This window comes from Theropithecus gelada, chromosome 18 (genome assembly GCF_003255815.1).
Source record: "Theropithecus gelada isolate Dixy chromosome 18, Tgel_1.0, whole genome shotgun sequence".
In the NCBI taxonomy this organism is placed as follows: domain Eukaryota; kingdom Metazoa; phylum Chordata; class Mammalia; order Primates; family Cercopithecidae; genus Theropithecus; species Theropithecus gelada.
This window is the reverse complement of record NC_037686.1, coordinates 6447987-6471203: the sequence shown is the minus strand read 5'-3', so window position 1 is coordinate 6471203 and position 23217 is coordinate 6447987. Positions and strand designations below refer to the sequence as shown.

Below are 23217 nucleotides of genomic sequence, written 5' to 3'. Positions count from 1 at the left end.
TGTTCTCCATCTCTATTCATGTAGTTGCTAGAAAGAGACCTTGGCCTTCCACTAGATCTGGGATGACATTGCCGGGACCATGAATGCAGTGATGTCTGCAGTCTGTTTCTTTGCAAGCAAACAGGGGACTCCATGCTCACCTGCTTCAGAAGAGAGCCCCGGCTGGCCCCGTGGGTGTGGAGCTCTGGTGGACCATACAGACCTGTGTGGATTGTGCCTTCCAAGCTGTGACAGAGGAGTTAAAAAGAAATTATTTAGGCAGATAGTGAGAATAAGGAAGCCCTTGGTAAGGTTTTCCTTTTAATGAAAAGCAGCCCCCAAATCATTTTGTTTTCTAGCAAAGAGCAACCTGTAAAATCAAGCTGCAGACATAGACAAGCAAGCTGGAAGCCTGCATAGGCCAATGCTGGTGGTTGTGCCAATAGAGAAAGGTTACCTGGGAATAGGCACATTCAAAATGGTGGCTCTATCATCTCCTCTCTTTGCCACCCACGTGTACAGTAAGGAGCAGACAAGATGGCACTGGCCAAGTAGAAAGCCAATTTGTATAATAAGATCAGGGTGGGATGACCAGCCTTCCCCGAGTATCATGTAAATGTCATGCCTGATTAAACCAATCTGTGGGCCCTGTGTAAATCAGACACCACCTCCTCAAGCCTGCCTATAAAGTCTGCTGTGGTCCACCTCAGGCCGGCTTTTTCCCTTTTGGATGCCTCTCTCTAGAAAGAGAGAGAAAGCTGCTCTCCGCTTCTTCCGCCTGTTAAACTTTCCGCTCCTTAACCTACTCACATGTGTTCATGTCTTTAACCTTCCTGGTGCAAGACAGTGAACCCCAGGTATTTACCCCAGACAATGATGCTGCTTCAGCTGGACGGCTCTTGAATGCCTCCATAGAGGAGACGTGGTCGCTGCCTCCTCTGGTGGGGAAAAACGTTCTACCTCCTTTCAGTGATTAACACCTCCTCAAGATAAACACGGTAAAAACCAATCAGCAGAGGCAGACATACCAGTGAACAAGAGAGCCAATTGATGCTCTCAGAACCCTCCATCATATGTCATTCCTCTCTCACCTAAGGACCCCATATAGAAGTACATGCACCACAGGCAGAAATATTGTCTTATGAGGACAGACATGCCAGAAGAGCACAGGCTTTCAGAAAACCACCAATGCAGCAAACTAACTCTCTGAGCATGGACTGGGGAAATTCCTCAGCTCTCTTAACTATAGGAATTATTTTCAGCCTGTGTCAGCGACGCTGAGCTCATCCCCAGTTCTGAATAAGCTATCACTGACTTCTACCAAGGACAATTATATGAAGTCAGCAAAATCCACATGCAGAGGAGATGGACACCCAATTCAACAAGTGAATGTGACCTCAGTGTACTGAAAACAGGGCTTCCAGGAAGGACATTCACATTGGCTTGTGGATAAAGTAAAATAATTTGTGAAAGAGATAGATCCTCAGACTTTGGCATTACTGGAAAAGCTCGTCAGGAGACCTGAAGTTGGTGGTCCACAAGGACCTCTTTACAATGTGTGATGTTTGAAGGCTTGTCAACTGTAATCCAACACTATATAATCTGTATGTATTTACAATTTCTGTTTTTATAGTCATTCTGATTTTTAATGACTTTTAATATACATATATGCATATATATTTGGTAGCTGCATTAGGCAGGTAAATTTACTGTAGATGGCAAAGTGCGAAAATCATAGTGTCATTTAGGGAAAAGCACTAATGAAACCATAAATGAAACTGGTACTTAAGTGATATTTACTTATTACACAAATTCAAAACAATTCTTTGTGAAAGAATTTTGAGTTGAAAGGCAGATAGAAGCAGATTTTCGGTATTTCACATGCAAACTTTCCAGTTTTGGGGAGCTTCCCATGGACTTGCTTTTCAGGTTGCTAAAACTAAAAACCATTTATCACTGCTGAGAGATTAGCAGCAGCAGAAGATTGTATTGCAGCTGTCTGCATACACTTACGCACCCACAAACATTTTAAATAGTCATTTAAAACATTATTAAAACAAATGAATTCTAAATCGGCCTACCAGGAATTTCCACCCGTTGGGTCTAGGCATACTCTCTGAAGCAAGAAAATGAAAGAGGTGCCTGACATCCTCAAATCCAAGAAGAGAGCCCGCTCGTCCCCAATTCCACACTGAATTTCTGGGGTGTCCCCGCCGGGGCCACAGCCGGGCCCCCACCGTTCTCAGAGCTGCCCTCATCTGAAGACCACAAACCTGGGACCTGGGCTTCCTCCCACTGCCCCGTGACCTTTCGCCCGCCTTCCCCGTGACTCAGAAGTCAGGGCCAGACTACCCAGAGCGAGAGCCCTGTAGGGTCCCCGCCAGCATGCCCACCCAGGGCTCCCATCCAGCGTCCCCGCCCAGGTCCCCGCCCAGCCTCCCGGGGGCTCCACCAGGCCACCTGCGCTCGCTCATTGACACCACAGCCCCTTCCAATCTTGACGGCCTCCGCCCGGTCGACCCTGCGTGAATACAATTATTTCCCTCTACCTTCCACTCGGAGAGAGCGGCCAGGATGCCAACTGGCTTCTCTGGAAACACCCCGGCTCCCCAGCCCTCCTGGGGCATCTCTAGGTGACACCCCACAAGGCCCGAGGCCTCTACTCCTTCTTTCCCGTCGGCAGTGACCCTGCCTCGCACCTGCCGCGTGGGTCCAGCCACACTGTCCCAGCAGACGCTCTCACCTCAGCCTAGGGCTGGACTTACTGCTTCCAAAAGCGCTGGGCGTAGCTTTTATACGTCCGACCGCACCCCCATCCAACCGCCCAACGGCCCAACCGCCGCTCCAGGCCACGGGCTGCCCCTCCCCACGGCTCTGGGACCCCGCCCCTCCACCGCAGGCTGACCCAGCTCACCTCACCAACGGTCACGCCCACCGCCAGTCTGGCCCCGCCCCACCGTGCTCCCTCCCGGCTCCACGACCCCGCCCCTCAGCGGCAGGTCTACCCCGCCCACTCCAAGAACCACTTCCACAGCCAGGCACCGTAGCTCGGGCTGAGGTCCTCTTTGGCTCCTGGCAGCTGTTGCCCCTGCAGCCATCTGTACCGGATGTCTGCTGTGTTTTGTCCCCCACATGTAGTTTTGGTATGTTTTTAAAACCTCATCTATATCTCACTTACTCCGCTCCCTGCATAGTAAGCGCCGTGAGGATGGGCAAATGCCTGTTCAGCTTAGGATCAGATCCTTAGCACGTGATACGCGGGCTGTGCTCTACACCCACACCTGCTCTGCCGGCTCTCCTGGATCATCGTGGGGAAATGAGATGGTCTATGTAAGAGCACTTGTGAAAATTTTAGAACTCTTTCCATACCCCTGAAACCCCAGAAACGTAAAGAATTATTTTCATTATTATTGCTTTTCCGTACATTGATCCGGGCCCCATATTTCCAGCTTATGGTTTGGTTACAGCTCTACATGACCCAAATGGAAAGATAAAAATATTCTCCTTTGTTCATCTCCCTTTTGAACATGATTTCTCCTTAAAGGTGCTTAAAAGAATTTTATATGCAATGAGTCCTTTTATCATCTATCTCTAATGTTTTACCTGGCTGTTTATTGGCTATCGTGCAGCAATGTTTCTTAGTATTTTATAAAAGATATTTACATCTAAGTCCATAAGTAAAGTTGGTCTATAATTGTTTTATACTTGTCTTGTTTCATACGAAGTTATTCCACCAGTGTTAAATGAGTTGGTCAGTGTTCTTCTTTTTTCTCATGTTTGCCAGTGCTTGCCTGTAAATCTATCTGGTTGTTGGACGTTTTTGGAAGGCAGGTGTGACTGAGGATTAAATTTCTCTGTGGCCAATGCTACTGGCTTATCCAGGTGCTCTCTTTATTTCTGAAAAAAAATTTAATACTATTTTCTAAATATTGTGATACCTTTTTGAGGTTGTTATCACAATCTCTTTTACAGAGGAAGAAACTGAGGCTTGGAAACAGTGCCGCATGCTATGGAAAACAGTATAGTTCTTTCTCAAAAAAATTACAAATAGGGGCCAGGCGCGGTGGCTCAGGCCTGTAATCTCAACACTTGTGGATCATTTGAGGTCAGGTGTTTGAGACCATCTTGGCCAACATGGTGAAACCTGTCTCTACTAAAAATACAAAAGTTAGGCAGGCGTGGTGGCACCTGCCTGTAGTCCCAGCTACTCGGGAGGCTGAGGCAGGAGAATGGCTTGAGCCTAGGAGGCGGAGGTTGCCACAAGCCAAGATTGCACCACTGAACTGCAGCCTGGGTGACAGAGTGAGACTGTCTAAAAAATAAAATAAAATAAAAATAAAAAATTACAAATAGATTTACCATATGATCCAGCAATTCCACTTCTGGGTATATACCCCAAAGAATTGAGAGCAGGGACTCTGAACAGATACTTGTGCATCCGTGTTCATCGTGGCACTATTTACAATAGCCAAAAGACGGCAGCAACCCAAGTGCCCATCAAGGGATGAATGGACAAGTAAAATGTCTGTACATACAATAGGATGTTATTCAGAATTAAAGGGGAGGAAATTCTTTTTTTTTGAGACGGAGTCTCGCTCTGTAGCCCAGGCTGGAGTGCAGTGGCCGGATCTCAGCTCACTGCAAGCTCCGCCTCCCGGGTTCATGCCATTCTCCGGCCTCAGCCTCCCGAGTAGCTGGGACTACAGGCGCCCGCCATCTCGCCCGGCTAGTTTTTGTATTTCTTAGTAGAGACGGGGTTTCACTGTGTTCACCAGGATGGTCTCGATCTCCTGACCTCGTGATCCGCCCATCTCGGCCTCCCAAAGTGCTGGGATTACAGGCTTGAGCCACCGCGCCCGGCCAAGGGGAGGAAATTCTGACACATGCTAAACACAGATGAACCTTGAAGCTATTATGGTAAGTCACTTATATGAAGTACCTAGAGTGGTCAAATTTGTAGAGACAGAAAATAAGAATGGTGGTTGCCAGGGGCTGAGGGAAAGAAGGAATGGGGGCTTACTGTTTAATTGGTACAGGGTTGTAGGTTTACAAGATGAAAAGAATTCTGGAGGTAAATGGTAGTGGTTGTACACCATTATAAATGTATTGAATTTCATGGAAAGGTACACTTAAAGATGGCTTAAAATGGTAAATTTTATATTTTTTATATTTTGCCACAATAAAAAAAAGTACTACATTAACTGACAGACTAAACAAGGACTTTTGGCACCAAAATTAGACTGGAAAGAAATCAGATATCTCAGTAAAGGCGTCATGAGAAAAATATGATTGTCAATAGCTTTTGTTGCACGTGCTTTAAGACATAGATTTGCTTTTATTTGGAATCACTTGGCAGTGAGGGAAAGGGTGTCATAATCTTTTTATGCCCTTGAGGCTCCAAAGAAGGGTTGCCAGATTTAGCAAATTAAAAACACAGGATGCTGTGCAATATTTAGCATGTGCTTACACTAAAAACATGTCTGTGGTGTTTATCTGAAGTTCAGATTCCCTGGGTTCTGTGTTTTATCTGGCAACCGTCTCTAAGAACCTGAGTCCACACTTGGCAAGAGGAGTTAAGGAATCAGTGTGAGAACCCGAAGTGCGAACCACAGTTGGTGTCTGACCTGGGAGTGCAGGCTCAAGGTCACGGGGACAGATCTACACCCAGGTCACTCGACTCTGTGCTTGTGAAAGGCCAATGGGGAGCTGGTGGGTTTTCCTGAGGAATCCTTCGGAGAGACCTTGTGAACAGCTGTACTCATGAAAGGCCCATGCTCCGTTTTAACTCTGTTAGAGCGGGGGTGGAGGCAGGGCTGGGGTGCAAAGCTCAAGGCAACTCCACAGTCTGTGTTCTATGTCCTGGTTTTGGTCACTTCCTCACCCAGCATGGTAGACCAGGATCTAGAATGTCTGAGCCTTCATCTCACATTGTAGCTGGTTTCCACAGAAACATGAAACCAAAGACCACCCACGGTACAGCAGAGGTTCTTGGCGCATGTGCACTGCTGCTGAGACGGGCACGTGCCCCTTCTGGGCCCAGCTGCCCAGGAGCTGCCTTTGAAAAGTCTGCTTTCCTCCCATGGCTGGTGCTATAGAACCATCAGCACGTCCACAACTGGCAGCTGCCTTTCTCTAAGGAACATCTTCATGCAGGTATTTAAATGGGAAAGAATTACAAATTTCAAATATACCCATCAAGAGGTGTGAATCCCCCTAAGGGTTCAAAAAACATAGGGAAGGCACAGAACAGGGACGGGGACCAGGAGCACAGCTGCCTTCCTTGTTTATCCAATCAAAATCTCTCAGAGACACAAACTCTGGCCTCCTCCATGTTGGAAAAGCAGGTCATGGCTAAGACAGGTGGAGACCGCTCAAGTGAGCATTTGGAAAATGGGATCATTTTTCTAAACGATATGGATAGCGGCCACTGTGACCTGAGCTGCAGCCACAGAGCAGAACGAAAATGAATGTGGAGGAGACTGAATGCAACTTCAGAAATCTGGGTCTACAGCTGCTTGGTCCATTAAAATAATATACTTACATGGTTTTAAAATGTTCCCTCTTTTCAAATTACACACATTATCCCAGAAAAGTAGCTGATTAAGGCAAACTGTTTCATTCCAAGTGGTGAAAATAAAATTGACAATAAAGGAAGCACTAACTTAAAATGATGCCATCTTTTCTTTTTTTCTGTCCTGCAAAATGTGCTGTTAGGTGAGGTCCTGATAGCACAAGGCCACGTCCAAGGAGGGTCCAGCTCCTTCCTTTGCTCCCTTTGCCCCTGTGACTTGCTGGAGCCTCCTTAAAAGGTTATGTGGCCAACAGCTGGTGTGCTCATCTGGAATTAATCCATGAACATTGCTTGTCTGTTGTAGAAACTGGAGCTTAGAGTTTTCTTGAAGAAATAAAAGGCTTCATACTCTAATCTGTTATCATCTGTATTGACACTTTTTTAAAAGCTCAAAATGAAAACCATAAAACACTATCAAGTAATCAACAGAACATTCAATGTGTATAAAGATTTATTTTTTAAAAAAACATGTTAAAAAAGAGAGCCAGGGAATTCAATGTCCATTTTAGACCATTTAATGGAGGTATTTGTTGCACATGTGGTTTTAGTGTAACATAAACACAACGTCTCTCCCCAGAAACACTTAACCTGGGTTGGAAATGAAATATGAACTGAGGAGATTCTTAATGCACACAAACACTTCTTTTCAAAATACTGCGGGTTCTGCTGGAACTTCAGGACTCCGTCCCAGGACAGGAATGAAGGAAGACTCCGTGCTGTTCAAACGCTCTGCTGAAGTCCAAGGATTGCACCTGCGGCCTCTTAATCAGCGCCAGCTTCCTCAAACACCCGCGGAACGAGGTCTGGCTGCTCAGGCATTTTTGCTTCACGCCAGCTGTTCAGGAAAGAAGAGAAGACAAATCTTGCTTAATTTTGTTGAAATGCGATCCATAGCACAAAAGGAACAGAAATAATCTCAAGTGGGTTATTTTGTTTTTAAAATTTTTCACTATTAAAATTAGAAGAATATTTTCCACATATGTGGTGTCAGTGAATAGCAGAATTCAGAGAAAACTTTTTTTTTTTTTTTTTTTTTTTTGAGACGGAGTCTCGCTCTGTCACCCAGGCTGGAGTGCAGTGGCGCGATCTCGGCTCACTGCAACCTCTGCCTCCCGGGTTCAAGTGATTCTTCTGTCTCAGCCTCCCGAGTAGCTGGGATTACAGGCACCCATCACCCCGCCCAGCTTATTTTTGTATTTTTAGTAGAGACAGGGTTTCACCATGTTGGCCAGGCTGGTCTCAAACTTCTAACCTCAAGTGATCCACCCACCTTGACCTCCCAAAGTGCTGGGATTATAGGCGTGAGCCACCACACCTGGCCAAAAACTTTTAATATATAAAATTTTAAGGCATAGTTATAACTTAAGTCATACAACAGGTGTTTATTTTATTATTTGCAACAATTCCTTGGAACATCTAAAATACATAATTCTAATCCAAAATTGACCAGAGAGATGAGTCACGAGTTTGTTTCCTAAAATGATTCCCTAGCCCTAAAATGACTCCCAAGTCTGAGAGTCATGAAATTTACTTTGGTAAAGTCATCCAGCTGCCTTTATATCATGTTCTCACAGTCTTACCCAATGATTAACTTGTGTGTGTAGATTATTTTAAGTTTTCCAAGAATTCTTAAGTATTTGAAATGGCCTTTCTAAAATGGTAAAAGATTTGTCAACCCAAACCATGTGCCTCTCTCAATCCCTATTCTACATCCACCTGAACCAAGACTTCCTCCAGGAACAGTGCCCCTTTTGAGTGGAAGAGCAGGTACCCATACATACCAGGATAGCCACCAACATAAATGGGATTGTTGGTGTCCACCGAGGTAGACCGGGTGTGTGGACTTTCAGCGCCAACTGCATTCCCATCGACAATCAGAGTGATACGGTGTTTGCTTTTGTTAGCTTGAAGCGTGTGCCATTTTCCATCACAGAGCGCGGTGGCGGTTTTGGGCTCATACGTGGCTGTTATCCTGCCAGCACCGTTGTTGACATGGAACAAGACCTAAACAAAGCAAATATCTTGGTGAGTTTATGTGTATTTAAGGAACACAGTCCATTTGTATAAGCTCTTGGAGTGGATAAAATTGCAGCATTATGTTTAAAATGAGAGCTAACATGAGAAACAGAAAATAATTTTGAAAAAGAGCCTTTTAAAGGATTCAGATGATGGCCGAGCACGGTGGCTCACGCCTGTAATCCCGGCATTTTAGGAAGCCAAGGCGGGTGGATCACCTGGGGTCAGGAGTTCGAGACCAGCCTGAGCAACATGGAGAAACCCTGTCTCTACAAAAAATACAAAAAAATTAGCCAAGTGTGGTGGCACATGCCTGTAATCCTAGCAACTCGGGAGGCTGAGGCAGGAAAATTGCTTGAAATTGGGAGGTGGAGGTTGCAGTGAGCCAATATTGTGCCATTGCACTCCAGGCTGGGAAACAAGAGTGAAACTCCGTTTCCAAAAAAAAAAAAAAAAAAAAAATTCAGATGTTATACTATTCCCCAAATTCCAGAAAGGGCAAATGGCCACCTTCAGGACCACAAGTCGGAGCACACTGCATCCTTAAATGCGGGCCTCATTTTTAGGACATTTTAGGAGTTAATAGCCTTATTGGAGGTGCTGGTCATACATTTTCTTTTTTGAGATGGAGTTTCGCTTTTGTTCTCCAGGCTGGAGTGCAGTGGGCGTGGTCTTGACTCACTGCAAACTCCATCTCCCGGGTTCAAGTGATTCTTTTGCTTCAGCCTCCCGCATAGCTGGGATTACAGGCATCCGCCACCACGCCCTGCTAATTTTTGTATTTTTAGTAGACAGGGTTTCACCATGTTGGCCAGGCTGGTCTCAAATTCCTGACCTCAGGTGATCTGCCGGCCTCGACCTCCCACAGTGCCAGGATTACAGGCATGAGCCACCGCACCAGGCCCGGTCTTTCCTATTGATAGCACCTATGGGCAAATATTTACTAACTCTCTTCTGATGAACTGTAGATGCTCTCCCACAGCGAGTAAAGAGATCTCAGCTTTGCAAAAGATAGGAGGTGTTATGGGCTGAAGACTGCCCCCTCCAAAATTCTTATGCTGAAGTCCTAACCCCTAGTACCTCAGAATGTGATTGTATTTGAAGATGGAGCTTTTAGAGGTAACTAAGTAAAGATGAGTCACCGGGGTGGCCCTCATCCAATCTGACTGTGTCTTTACAAGAAGAGAGTAGGACACAAACACGCACAGAGGGAAGACCACGTGAGAACACAGGGAGAACGAGGCATCTGTGAGTCAAAGAGAGAGGCCTCCGAATAAAGAACCTTACCAACACATTGATCTTGGACTTCTAGTCTCTAGAATGGCAAGAAAATAAATTTTCATTGTTTAAGCCACACAGTCTGTGGTTCTTTGTTCTGGTACCCCAAGCAGACTAAGACAGGAGGGAAGATTTCAAATGTACTTTTTGAAGATTGTTATGCTATATATGAAGCTTCTCAGTATTATTTCAAGATGGACTGTGACAATTAAAGATATAGGTCATAAACCCTTAGGCAGCAACTAAAAATGTTAAAAAAGAACTATAAATAATAATCCAATGAGGTAAAATGTATAATACAACAGAAAATTACATTGTTTGCAGCAATTACACTTCTGATTGCATTTTTAATTTTTTATTTATCTAAGTGAAATATTTTTCAAAAACAGAGATGGGGGTCTTGCTATATTGCCCAGGCTGGTCACAAACTCCTGGGCTCAAGCAGTCCTCCTGCTTCAGCCTCCCAAAGTTTTGGGATTACAGGCGTAAGCCACCGTACCTGGCCCCTGATAACATTTTTTAGATATCACATAAAAACATGCAAATAGATACAAAAGTTTTTAAAGTATAGATGAGGGAAAAAGTTGGCTGTAAGTCAGTGTAGAGAGGCAGCAATATGACATCAAGTTAGTTCTGTTTTGATATGAATTGGAAAAGAGGTGAAGGGCAAAAGGTCAGACATGACCTTTCAGATCCTCCCCACTCCCACTCTAGGATACCATAGGGGGTGGTCAAAACCCAGCAGGGAGTAAGTAGGGAAATACTAGAAACAACCACTGAGTCTCGGGGAATCTAGAACATGGAGACTTGTTCCTTGCCTTCCAAGAGGCACTAGTGTTGGAAAATTCAGGCCTCTTACTCCCACAACAACAAGCACTGACCACAGTGCTGCAGAAATGCTGGTAAAACGTAGACAGAGGACCAGAGAGACACCATCCCTGATTCCCCACGGCCTCTGTGTGGCTTGGCAGAAATCCCCAAGTTTGCACATGACCCCACGGGGAAGGGGGAAGATGAAGAGGTGGCACTGCCCGTGACAACCAGGATGAGAGGCCTGAGCTGAAAGGGACACTGGCCAAACTCTCCAGGAGCAGCCCCCACGCAGGGGCAACACTGAGACCCAGGACCACTCACTGTAAGAGGCTGCCCTGAAGCCCAGGAGACTGAGCTGTGGCTCAGCTGCTGTCCACGAGAGCGCCCACAGAAAGGAAAAGGGTCATCGAGACTCCCTGCCCTGCATCCTGCCTGTGCCCAGACAGCCCCAAAGGGGAGACGAAGGAAAGTGAGAACTGGGAGAAACTGCGAAGGAGGCGGTTTCCAAGCAGGAGACTAAAGGATGAGTACTGCAAATTGTTGACTTCATTTTGTTGCCAGCAGGAGAGGGACAGGAGAGGCTGAAAGGCAAGAGCAGAATAGTCACAGAAAAAAATAACGTGTTTTACATTAAAAAAAATTAGAGCGTGGTACGTCTATCCCATGGAGTAATACTCCACCACAAAAGGGAACGGACTGCTGATATGCACAACCATCCAGATGAACCTCCCGAGGTCAGGCTAAGTGTGAAAAGCTGATCTCAAAAGGATACCTACTGCGTCACTTCATTGATATAACACTGGTGAAACAGAAATTAGAGGGACAGCAAACAGATTAGCAGTTGCCTAGGATTAGGGGTACAGGAGTTGGGTGTGGCCATGATGGGGTATTAAGGGGGAGCCTTTTGGTATTGATACAATTAAGTATCTTGATTGTGCTAGAAAAATGCATAATGTTTGTAATCCCAGCACTTCGGAAGGCGAGGCAGGCAGATCACGAGGTCAGGAGTTCCAGACCAGCCTGACCAACATGGTGAAACCTGGTCTCTACTAAAAAATACAAAAATTAGCCTGGCATGGTGGTGCATGCCTGTAATCCCAGCTACTCAGGAAGCTGAGGCAGGAGAATCACTTGAACCTGGGAGGTAGAGGTTGCAGTGAGCTGAGATTGCATCATTGCACTCTAGCCTGGGTGACAAGAGCAAAACTCCGTCTCAAAAAAAAAAAAAAAAAAAAAAATGCATAATGCTACCACTAGGAAACCTGGGTCTGGGTGAAGGGTGCATGGGGCCCTCCCTGTACATTTCATTGCAACTTCCTATGAATCTGTAATCATTTCCAAATAAAACGTTAAAAAAAATTTTAGAAGGGATAGGGCATCAAGTCAGCAGCTTATTCTCAGATGGTTCAGGAAAAAAAGTTCTTTGTATTATAGTTGTAATTTTGCTGAAAGCTTACTTTCAAACACATAAAAAATTATTTTTGAAAAGCTTTTAAAAAACGAACAAGTTTTTTTTTGTAGCCATATCTGTTTTTTAAATAGTAATGGGACCATTGTTTGACTCCATAAAAATAGACAGTTGTGAATTTGAATCTGCTGTTTCTCAATTGCTCTGTCTCTGACACTGGGGGGAGGAAGACCCCATGGAGAGGAAGCACCCACCTTGCCGTCCACAAGCTCTAGTCCAATGGCATCCACTTTGGCAGTGCTGATCCCCAGGAGGACGCCATTCTGCGAGGAGGTTCGAAACTCCAGTGTGATGTTCACATCTGTCTGGACTTTGTAGCCCTCTTTGACTGTAACACACAAGGACGGCCCAAGTCAGGGTGAGCGCTGCCAGGCCCAGGTTGAGCATTTGGGCTCCTGGCTAAGGGTCGGGCGACCTGGCTCTAGCTCCTCCTTTGGATCCAGCTCCATCCCCACCAGCAGGTCACTCCTGCCCTCTGAGTCTCAGCTTCCACATCGTGGAGTTTTTAAAGAAGACGCGTGCAGCCAGCCAGGCCAGAGCACAGCCAGGCGTCTCCTTCATCTGTGGCCGCAGAAGCACGTGGCCCTGCCTCACCCTGTGGACACGTCCTCCCTGTGGCAGTCTTTCCCATGGGCTGCTGGGATTTGATCCCTGGAATCCCTCTACCATCATCCAAGAATAGTCCACTTTATTTTCCTAGTATCTGCGTACTTGCAGGAATCATCATTTACTGAGTGTATCAGAGTCCATACTAAATTTGTTAAAGGTGGGGACTGAATGGAATGATTTTTTAATTCAGGTGATAAAAAAGGCTGAGCAGCCACACTGGGGCTATTGGCCACAGCAGGCAGCTGTTACCATGACCAGGGCTGAAGGAAAAGGGGAGAAGGTGGTATCCCCAGAGCATACCCAGGGGGTGCGAGGCGTACTGAGGCCACGGAGGGGCTGCCCAGCAGGGCTGGAGCCTGAGTCCCAGGAACAGGAGACAGGAAGCGCAGAGTGAACGAGAAATGTTCTGCTGGCTTCCCCCTCTTCCCCACCCAAACTTCTGCACAGCCTCCCTGGCGCCAGCTGGTCTAGACATTTTATGCTGCTGATTTTTAATTCAAAGTCCTTTCTTAACTTGGACACTGAGTGTGCATTACAGAACCTGGGGAAAGTATAGATGAAACTAGCACCCCGTGTCTGGCCTCTGTCAGGAGTCACACTGCTCCTGGCGGGAGACTTCGTCAGGCCATCCAGATAGCACAAGACCTGAGAAGGCTTTTTACGCCAAGAAATTAGGAATCAACTGGAATACTGAATTCAATGTGGTTTTCCTGTAGCCTTGTCCAGCGGGTCCTGTCTCGTACTCTCGGATCCGCATTGCTTTAGAGTCCAGGCTCCGCCGGGGACTGCTTTCGAGAGTGTTGCTAACACATACCAAGAGCTGCGTATCCGCTTCCATCAAAGAATGTCCCCTCCTGGGCCGCTGCGTAGCACCTGTTCACCGTGAAGGTGGACACCGGGCTGTCCTTGTCCAGCTGTTTGCTGTTAACCGTCACATCCCCAATGCAGGCAGGGATGCTGTGGGTGATCTAAGCCAAATGACATGCAAGAGTAGACGGTGGTGATTCTAACGAGAAGGGCCTGGACACATTTTCCTTCCACTTCATCAGATTGGTCTCAATAAAACACATTAAAATGTTACCTTTTTTTAAAAAAAAACTTTGCCACAATACTTCACATGAATGTCTAAGTTAGAGCTACCATTTGAGTATCTTTGCTAATAATGCCGTGGAAGTGTTTTCTATTATTTTAGTAAAATATCGTGGAAATCAAAAAATGCTGAGTTTACTAATGTGCGAATACGCATTTGCTGGGCTTCCCTGAATTGTGCTGTGGCCATGTGGCTGCGGAAAGGGAGATGTTCATTAACTAAAAGACTGATCGGGTTCTGAGGGGCGGCCCTGGCACATGATCTGTGGACATGCCTGCAAAGTCAACTTCTTTACAAGCCCCAGGTTCAAACAAGGTAATTTATACATAAAGATGCCGTGAGCTATGCTCTTCTACAGAATAAGCAAAACCACAACAAAGGTAAAATGTCAGTACAGAAAATGCTGCTTACATTTCCAATTTTCCTGGCCCGGTACTGGGAGGGCAGGCCTCCTAGGTAGAACAAACCCTCCACATCCAGCGTGGTTCCGTCTCCCACCACGGTCACCATGGGGGACTCTTGGCCGTCAACCGTTATGAAGCCTTTTCTTTTAACATAGTCTGTCTTGACCTACAGCGAAGTGAAAACATGCATAATTTTTAAGGAACCTGAGAAAACTTTAACAGATGTATCAACTTTAACAGATGCAACATCTGTTTCTGAGAGCTGTAACAACCTGAATGCAATGCTAAAGGGTGGTTCAAATTTTTAGACAGTTGGTGATGAAAAGCGGCTGAGCCTGGCAGAAGAAAGGAGGCAGGTATGAAACTGCCTTTGCAAAAACTGTAACAGTGAAAGAAACCTGACATAGAAAAATGATGACAGTAAGAGGAGTCTGACATAACTGACTCTATCTTGCTTCTGACCTCATAAGCTGTCTTTGCTAATTCAACCTAGCTATGGGAGGAATTTAGCTGACAGTTTAAAACGAAGATGGTAACAGTGCCTTCCGGAAATGGGAGGAATTTAGTGGATAGTTTAACTTTAAAACAGATGATAATGGTCCCTCCCTAAAACTGATTCCCTCCTTGCTCAGGGACCAAAATCACCTCTATAAAAGTAAGGAAATGCCACAAGGTTGGAATTGTGATAGGGGCCTGAATTCTGCTAAGATACAGGTATAAACTCTAACCAGCCATTGTTTCTTCTGCTAAGATGTAGGCATAGTTAAACCCTAACCAGTCATTGTTTTATAATTTGCCTTTTTAAACTACTTATTACTTAGGAATCACATAGCCAATAGTCACAAACTTTATAACTTCCCCAATTGCCCCTATAGATAACATTGCTATTGTAAAACCTAAGACTGGCATTTGAGATATTTTTCAGACTTTGCATTCAGTATGAATCAACTGGCGCCACCCAGAGCAGTAACCCCTACCCAGAAACTGACTCAGCACAAGAAGACAACTTCGACCCCCTATGATTTCTTCCCCAATCCAATCAATCAGCATTTGCCATTCCGTATCCTCCGGCTGCCGAACTATACTTGTTTGCACAAGGTTTAACCCTAGTCTTTGAATTCTTAGGGAGGCAGCTTTGACAATTATCTCCTGGCAAGTTGCCTCTGCAATAATTAAACTCTTTCTTTGCTGCAAAACCTGCCATTCTTAGTGCATGTGTTTTCCTGGGCAGTGGACAAGAACCACCCAGCTGGCCGATTACAGGCACAGGTAAAGCCTGCTGCACACCAGAAAGTGGTCCAGAGTCCTGGTTATCAGAAAGCAAATGCCATGAGGGGAGGCTAGGCTTTACATACTCCTTGCCAAGTTGAGAACATGTCTAGTACCTTTTGTTCATCCTGCCAATGTTTGCTGAGTGTCTATTTCATGTCAGGTACTAAGCAAGGCCCTGGGGGTATTTCAGAAGCAGACAAGATCCCTGCCTTCAAGACTTGCAGTCTCTGGGGGAGATACCAGACACGCACGGCGAGATAGAGATGAAAGGGGATAATGTGCCTTTGAGAAATGGAGTGAACCCCAGTAATACATGGAACAAAACTCAGAAGCAGCCAGCACAAGCCTCCTGAGATCGTACCGTGTGCCACTTGCCATCGCTGAGCAGTGCAGGGTGAGAGACCTTTGTTCTGCCTTTGCCAAGGTCAAACATGAAGTGGAGGCGGCCCCCGTGCAGCTGGAGCACGGCGTAGTCTGCTTGGTTCTGATGAGCCATGTAGTAAATCAGGCCGCTGGAGGCGAACGTGCGGATACTCAGCTCAACCGAGAGCCTGGAAAAAACAAGCGCTGAGCGTTGAGAAAGGAAACTTTAACTTTTCATTTTTAAAACCTCAAAGAGAGGACTCCACAATTGTTTCGGGTTTACACTGAACATCTCAGGAAAGAGGGGAATTCATTCCTTCATCCATTTACACATCCATTCATTTAACTGCCTACCTCTGTCTGCCAGACTGTTTTAGGATGAGGATAAAGCCGTGAACAAAGAGGAAGATCAGATCCCTTTGCTCATGAAGCTAATACAGAAACACACCAGAGAGTTAAAGTGGGTCCTGGAGAGGCCAACCGGTGGCTACCTTAAGTAGTCAACGCGGGTAGCTCTGCAAAGCAGATATTTCAGCCCAGCTCTGAGTGACAGAAAGGGGCAAGCCCCTGCAAAGTAAGGGGCTTGATGACAGTGGGCAGCAGGAAGCCCACCTGAGGCCGCGGGGGAACCAGAGCCACTGCAGGTGTGCAGGAAGGCTACACCTGGGTGGGCCCCGTCAGAGGGACCACGGTGCCACGGGAGCACCCCGGGACAGGACGAGGGCAGATGTGGCTCCATCATAGGGAGGAGGGGCTTTGAGAGTTGATTTTCAGCACAGTGGGAAGTCACAGGAAGGCTCTGAAAGGGGGAGTGACCGAGAATCCCTTTCAGAGATCCTCTGTCTAAACTGCAGAACGGGTCAGGGGTCGGGGTGAAGCGGGCCCCGTCAGGCAGCTGTTACGACAGCCAATAGGGAGGGGTGGGTGGCTTAGACCAGGGTGGTGGCGGGGACTCAGAACCGATTCAGGAAACATTCTGGAGGAAGAAGCAAGAGGATGTGCCAATGGACTGGATTTGGAGAGTGAGAACAGGTGAAATAAAAAACAGCCTCTAGGCTTGGGCCTTGGGCAACCAGGTGAATGGCGATCGTGCCCACGGCCACGGCAAAGAGCAGGAGAGCAGGACTGAGGGAGCCTGAGAATTCCATTCGGGGCGATGAGGCCCAGGAGCCTGTTCCAGTCCACATAGAGGTGTCGAGTGGCTGAGGAACCTGTCCCAGTCCACACAGAGATGTCCAGTGACCCTGGAACCTGTCCCAGTCCACACGGAGATCTCAAGGGGCCGGTGGGCCCACAAACCCTGAGTTCTAAGTGGAGGCCAGAGCTACACGGGTAGGTGCTGCCATATCTAGGTGGCATTTTAAGGTGATCGGAACACAGAAGGCCATCCTGGGAGAGCATGTGGAAGGGCCCAGCACTCTCAGCTGGGAGACTGAGGAAGGCGGGCCGAGAGAGAGCAGGGAACCAGGAGAGTGTGCGGCTGTGACAGCCAAGGAAGTCCACGAGCTGCTGAGAGCCCAGGGCAGGGGGCCCTGTACCACGTAGCTACATGGGGGTCTTGAGTAATTCTCTCAAGAGCAGCTGGGGGTGTGCGGGAGGCTGACCGGATGGTTAAATGAGGAAACAGTCCCTGAGGAAAGGGCAGCTCTTTCGAGCGCCTTGTGGGAAACAGAGCCAGGTATTGCGCATGTGTGTGCGGGGGGATGTGGCGTCTCCTGGGGGTTCTGCTATAGAAGTCAAAGTGAGAGAGGGAGTGGAGCGCAGAGGTTACAGCAGTCCCTTCTTATTCGCGGTTTTGCCTTCCAAGGTTTCACTTTTTAAGGTTTCAATTACCTGCAGTCAACTGAGGTCTGAAAATATTAAATGGGAAGTTCTGGAAATAAACAATGCGTAAGTTTTAAATGGGGTATCACTCTGAGTAGCTTGATAAGGTCTCATACCATCCCACTCGGTCCTGCCCAGGAAGTGAATCCTGTCTGTGTCCAGCGGTTCCACACCACGAGCCATGCGCCCGTTGGTCACTTTATAGTCGTCTAGGTTCACAGATCGACTGTGGCAGTACAGCGGGGCTTGTGTTCAGGTCACCCTGATTTTACTCAATAATGCCCTCGAGGCACAAGAGGAGTGATGCTGGCATACTGTTATAATTCTTCTATTTTATTATTAGTTACTGTTAATCTCTTCCTGTGCCCAATTTACAATTCAACTTTATCATAGCTATGCATACATGGGAAAACACAGTGTATATGATGTTTAGGTACTAGCCGAGGTTTCAGGCAACCACTGGGGGTCCTGGAACGTATCCCCCAAGGAGAAGGGGAAACTACTGTACAGGCACAGACTCTGAAGCCACAAGGCCTGGGTTTGAATCCCAGCTCTACCATTTACCAGCTGTGTGACTTTGAGCAGATGTCTCAGGCTCCCTATACCTCAATCTCCTTATATGTAAAATGGAGATAATAACAATACTTTCCTCACAGGAGAATTATGAGGAGTAAATTAGATCATCTGTGTAAAATCTCTGTGTCAACCTCCAGTACAATCGTTTGCTGCTCTTGCTGTCACTGCTGACGATGGGGTGATAGTGGCATCTGTGTGCTGGTGGGAGTGTGCACTGAGGAGTGAGGTGTGGCTGCTGTGCATGTCCTAGGAAGGAGAGGGCGAGTGGGATCCAGAGGACAAGCTGGGGCTGGCTGGGTGGGCTTTGCTAGGAACAAAGACCCTTCATCTGTGGTAGCAGAAGAAGAGATAGAGGGTCAGGAACAAAAGCAGGGGCTGGTCTTTTTGGTGGTGGACAGATGAAGGATCTCTTTCTTCTCAATGAGGCCAGTCATCAGCTGGGGTGTGAAGGAAGACTGTGGTGCCCAGGGCTCTGAGCTGAGAGCAGCTATGAGCAAGTTGTCATGGAGAATAAAAGCCATAAGCATATTAGAGCAATGCACTGGTTCTCTATGTTGTCTGGAGGCTCCATCAGAGATTGACGGCCATGATATGCAGCTCAAACCAGCTGGGAAGGAGACGCCCATCTCCTCAGCCTGGTCTCCAGTGTGGGTTCCGGCACAGAGAACGTGGAATGCTGGCTTTTACCTGGGCTCGCAGGAGTGGGAGAGACAAAGGGGTAAGGGAGTTTGCAGAGGAACACCTGTAACAGTGGCCTGGAACCTACCTGGAGGATGAATTGTGATGTGGGGCTAGAGAAGAGGGGAGATGGTGGTGGGAGGGCATTAGGGCTAGTGGCTTAGAGGTCTCCAGGCAACTGACAAACTGCAGGAGTGGGGAGGCACAGAGTGGAAACGAGAAGAAAGGGATTGTCTAATAGGAGGCTTTTAAAGTCGAGACTGTGAGAGGGATGGATACCTGTGAAGAAGTCAAGGGTATGGCGATGGGAGAGGCTGGCTGAGGAGGGAGCAGGGAAAGACCTTCCACAGATCACAGTTTGAGCACGGAAAGGTCAGGGGTTAGGCAGCTGCTGAATTCACAGAGAGGGATGGCAGGAGCTGCAGAAGACAGACAGGAGCCCAGGTCTAAGGGGTATGACAGGGTGGCACTCACAGCCAATGACGACAAGACAGGCAGGGCATGGCAGAGTCTGCAGGCAAGCCTGGCAGGTGAGCTGGAGGACCGCAGGAGGAGAGAGGAGCGACACGGAGTCCGGGAGCCCCAAGCTCCAGGCCTTGAGCTCTTCCCTTGCAGAAGGGTCCCAGGCACAGGCAGGTATGAGGGCCAGAAGGCGCACAGAGAGGGGTGGGTGTGGCACCCAGGACTTTGGCCACCACAGTGTAAGAGTTTGGGTAGACAAAGACATCAGACCAGGGAATGCTTAAAGTGGAATGGGGTTGAAAGTCCAAACAATAATAGATCCAGGAGGCTTGATTTAGACGCCCACACGCTTAACTTACGTGCACACAGAGAGGGGAAACCAGCTGCCCTCCAGAAGGGGAAAGGCAGAAACCACAGACTCCCCCGTGAACCACCATGAAAGCGTTGTAATTTGCACCAACGCTGAATTCCTATCTCTTTGCCTTCTCTTTGCCATTTGGTTGCGAGTCAAGCACTTCAACATCCAATAGAAGCAGCTTCTTTTGGAAGAGACTCCGTGGCTGGAGAACACCCCGTCCATCCAGCAACGAGACACCGCGTAAGGACATTAGAAAGATACCTACCTCTTTCTGACAGCCGACTGGTTAAAAGGCAACAGGAAATGGCTGTTTTGTGAGAGACCAAACTGGTGGGCGCCGGGAACGTACTCCAGAGCTGCATCATCCACCACACACTGTTCCTGTAAGAGACACACAGGAACACTCAGCCGCCACCGCAGCCCGAACCCCACTGACCCACGCGTGTTCCGCCATGAAGAGCCATCTCCGAAGCAATCCCATCAGAACAGCACCAACCACCAATGCTTGTTGGTGCTCACTCCATCTTCGGTTTAAATGATGTACTTGCCAGCCCTTCATCCCCCTGAAGAAGGCACTTAGAGCTTCCGTCTTTCACCTTAATCCCACTCAACTTCATACGGACACTGAAGTTCATACGGACACTGAAGTCTCTCCTATGAATTTTCATCAGGCTTAAGGGCCAAAGACCTTGCTGTCTTCCTAGGCCCCTGCCATGACCTGAGGCTCTGGGAATGGCCCTGAGGATGCAGCCGCCGACATCAGCTGCGGCCCAGCACCGGAAAACTGGAGGTGCCCACAGGTGATGTGCTTTGCAGGGCCTCAGAGTGTGAACCTGTGAACCTAGGTCCACAATGACAGGGCAAGGTGCAGACAAGAGGAGCCAGGTGGGAAGGGCCCCTGAACCCCCCTGCAACCATCCGCGGGCTGCCCTGACACTGCCCAAGTCACGGGGGTCCCCGCTGCTGTTTTCTGGCTCAGCCTAGGCAGATGCTGCCAAGAAAACTGCCCTGAACTCGAAGCCTGGCCCTGCTCAGAAGGTCCTGCCCTCAAATGCTTCTGCCATCTTCTAAATTACTAGAGCGCACACTTTACACCAGGGCAACAGAGAAAGCACAAGGGGAGAAAATGAAAAAGAACAATGGCTGCCATTCAAACTCTTTGGCCAGAACTGGCTTTTCCTAAATGAATTGAATCTTTTTTTTTTTTTTTTTTTTAAAGCAACAAATATGTGCACGATGGCTTTACACGAAGTACTTATTTTTATGCTTTCCCAGCTAAATGTAAATTGATCATGAGTCCTTATACAAGCTCTGCCAAAAGCATATTCTACATCAGCCTGATGCGTGGCCGGGGTGTTGGGGCCAACAATCCATGAACTGGGCCGTGTCATCTGAGTTGCTTGGGGCACGCTTTCCCACCCTGTCCCCACTCTGATTTTTAGCACAGCTCCAGCTCCAGCTCCAGCTCTTGCAGCACCTGTACAGCAAGGCCCCATTTTAACTCCCTCTGTCCTGGGCCCTCCTTTGCTGACTGGACCTGACTGATAGTAAAGGAAGCCGCTCCTACTGGAAAAGCCCGGGGCTCTGGCAAGAGCTCGCTGTCCTCTGCATCGGGAGACGGCTTAGGCCTTTCTGACAGCCAGCAGGTGTCCAAGTCGACTTGCTCATGGCCAACTGCGCTGTTGAAATCCAAAAGTCTAGGCAGAAACAAGAGAGTATTTTCAAAATTAGGCTATCACAAACCAGTCCATGAACCCAAGTCATCTGATAACTGTACAATGAAAATCAATTAAAAACCATGTATATGTTTCTCTTAGAGTAACCAAAGTGCCAGTCCTTCACTGTGACTCGGAGTCCAGACATGTTATCTTAGATATTTCTTGTCTGATGCTTCTGCTTGCAATGGCACCCAGCCTAGCGTATCCTCATGTTAGACCCTGGCCATTCCTGAGCACCCCCCAGGTCGGCTCTGATGCTGTCGCCTCCTCCTGCAGCCTTGACTGGATTGCCGCAGGGACACGTTTTTGTCTCTAGTTCCCAAGCGCTGCACGGTGACCTCCACGAAACACTGACTTCTCGTTTACATGCTTCCCCTGGCCAGGAGGTCATGGGTTACGCTTGTCACGTGCACCATCACTCTGCAGCTCCTGTGCTGTGTCCTGTGCCCACACAGGTCCCCCTGGCACTTTCCCAGGCACAGCTGGGAACTTCACAGAAACGTTTCTGCTCTACTGAGTTCACAACCCCATGACTTTCAGGAGCATGAAGATGCCTCATGAATGAATGAATGAATGAATGAATGAATGAATGAACAGACACCTAGGGGAATAAACATAAACCTGTACAAAAATCTAAACCAGAGCTCTGACATTATGATTGTATTGAAACCAATGCTAGGTTTTACTCTTGCAAATTTCAGGGAGTCCTAAGAGGTAATTTCACAGAGAAGACACTGTGACCATGAAAGATCCAAGTCCTTGTTCAAGGTCACTAGGCAAGTCAGTGACCCAGCCAGGAGGGAGCTTCAATTTCCTGATGCCCAGGGCACTTCCAGGTTCTCCTGGGCAGATGCTGGTCCCAGAGCACAGCTTGTCTCCCATCAGCACCCTGTCCAGAGGCAGAGGGTGAGCAAGGAGGAATGAACCGCTCATGGGCACACGCCAGTTCTCTTCTTCATCATAAGCTCCACACAGGGAATGGAGGCTTCCAGTTCTTAATTACACAGTAATTGTCTTGGGAGAAGCCATTAACAACCTGCAGCTGGTAGTAGCCCTGTAGTCAACAGCTCTTCAAAGCAATGCTCTCAAGACAGCAAGAGACTTACATCACAAAATCCCTATGTTCCTTCAAATGCATGTCAAAAACATATTTAAATCCCAGCTCTTTATGGACAGTCACAGAGAGCTAATGTTCAGCGATGGTTTTTAAAGTATGATGACCAGAGCTGTCTAACATTCTAATCCACTAAAATCCATTTGGGGGGCCTTTCATGATAGAATAATGGGGTTCACTCATTATTTGGGAACTTGCAAAATTTTCACTCTCAAACAGTAAAATTAGATTTCAGATTAACGTTAGTACTCACCATGAAAGATCAGAAAGTGTAAGAACATGCAGAGAGCAGGTACACTTACTCTAAATTAAAGATCAGGTCTTTGATACAGCCATGGAACGATCTTCTCGTTGTGAGCAGCGATGTCCCCTCTCCCTCTGGAATTCCCCCGACGTACAGATTGGACATATTTATCGTCCTGCTTTCTACTAATGGGCCCAGCTTCATTTCCACAGGATTGTTCTCATCCAACTGGACAGTGATAATTCTAAAAGTCCAACAGAGAAAATAAATGAAAAGCTTTAAACATAATGAAATAATAATTCCATTTTAGTTCATAATTCCCACAAGTTCTCACTGAAAATAAACGTTCCCTAAAGGTGCATTTTAACAAGATGCTGTCT

At 47.3% G+C, this 23217-nt stretch overlaps 1 protein-coding gene and 1 long non-coding RNA gene across 2 annotated transcripts in view; one reads left to right on the top strand and one right to left on the bottom strand.

Moving 5' to 3' along the window:
• Positions 1-7051: 7051 nt before the first annotated feature.
• LAMA1 (laminin subunit alpha 1) overlaps positions 7052-23217 on the bottom strand; it is a 172319-nt gene continuing 156153 nt past the window's right edge. Inside the window, exons 55-63 of the mRNA XM_025365118.1 lie at positions 22896-23081; positions 21329-21458; positions 20027-20142; positions 15862-16051; positions 14236-14394; positions 13549-13702; positions 12320-12453; positions 8332-8554; positions 7052-7385 (exon numbers count right to left, since the gene is read on the bottom strand). Of these exons, the coding sequence (XP_025220903.1) occupies positions 7225-7385; positions 8332-8554; positions 12320-12453; positions 13549-13702; positions 14236-14394; positions 15862-16051; positions 20027-20142; positions 21329-21458; positions 22896-23081 (1453 nt within the window). The 3' untranslated portion in view covers positions 7052-7224. The remainder of the gene's footprint in view (positions 7386-8331; positions 8555-12319; positions 12454-13548; positions 13703-14235; positions 14395-15861; positions 16052-20026; positions 20143-21328; positions 21459-22895; positions 23082-23217) is intronic.
• LOC112611390 lies at positions 19335-22117 on the top strand. Its single transcript, XR_003116647.1, has 2 exons — positions 19335-19577; positions 20040-22117. It is a non-coding gene; the product is annotated as an uncharacterized LOC112611390 (long non-coding RNA).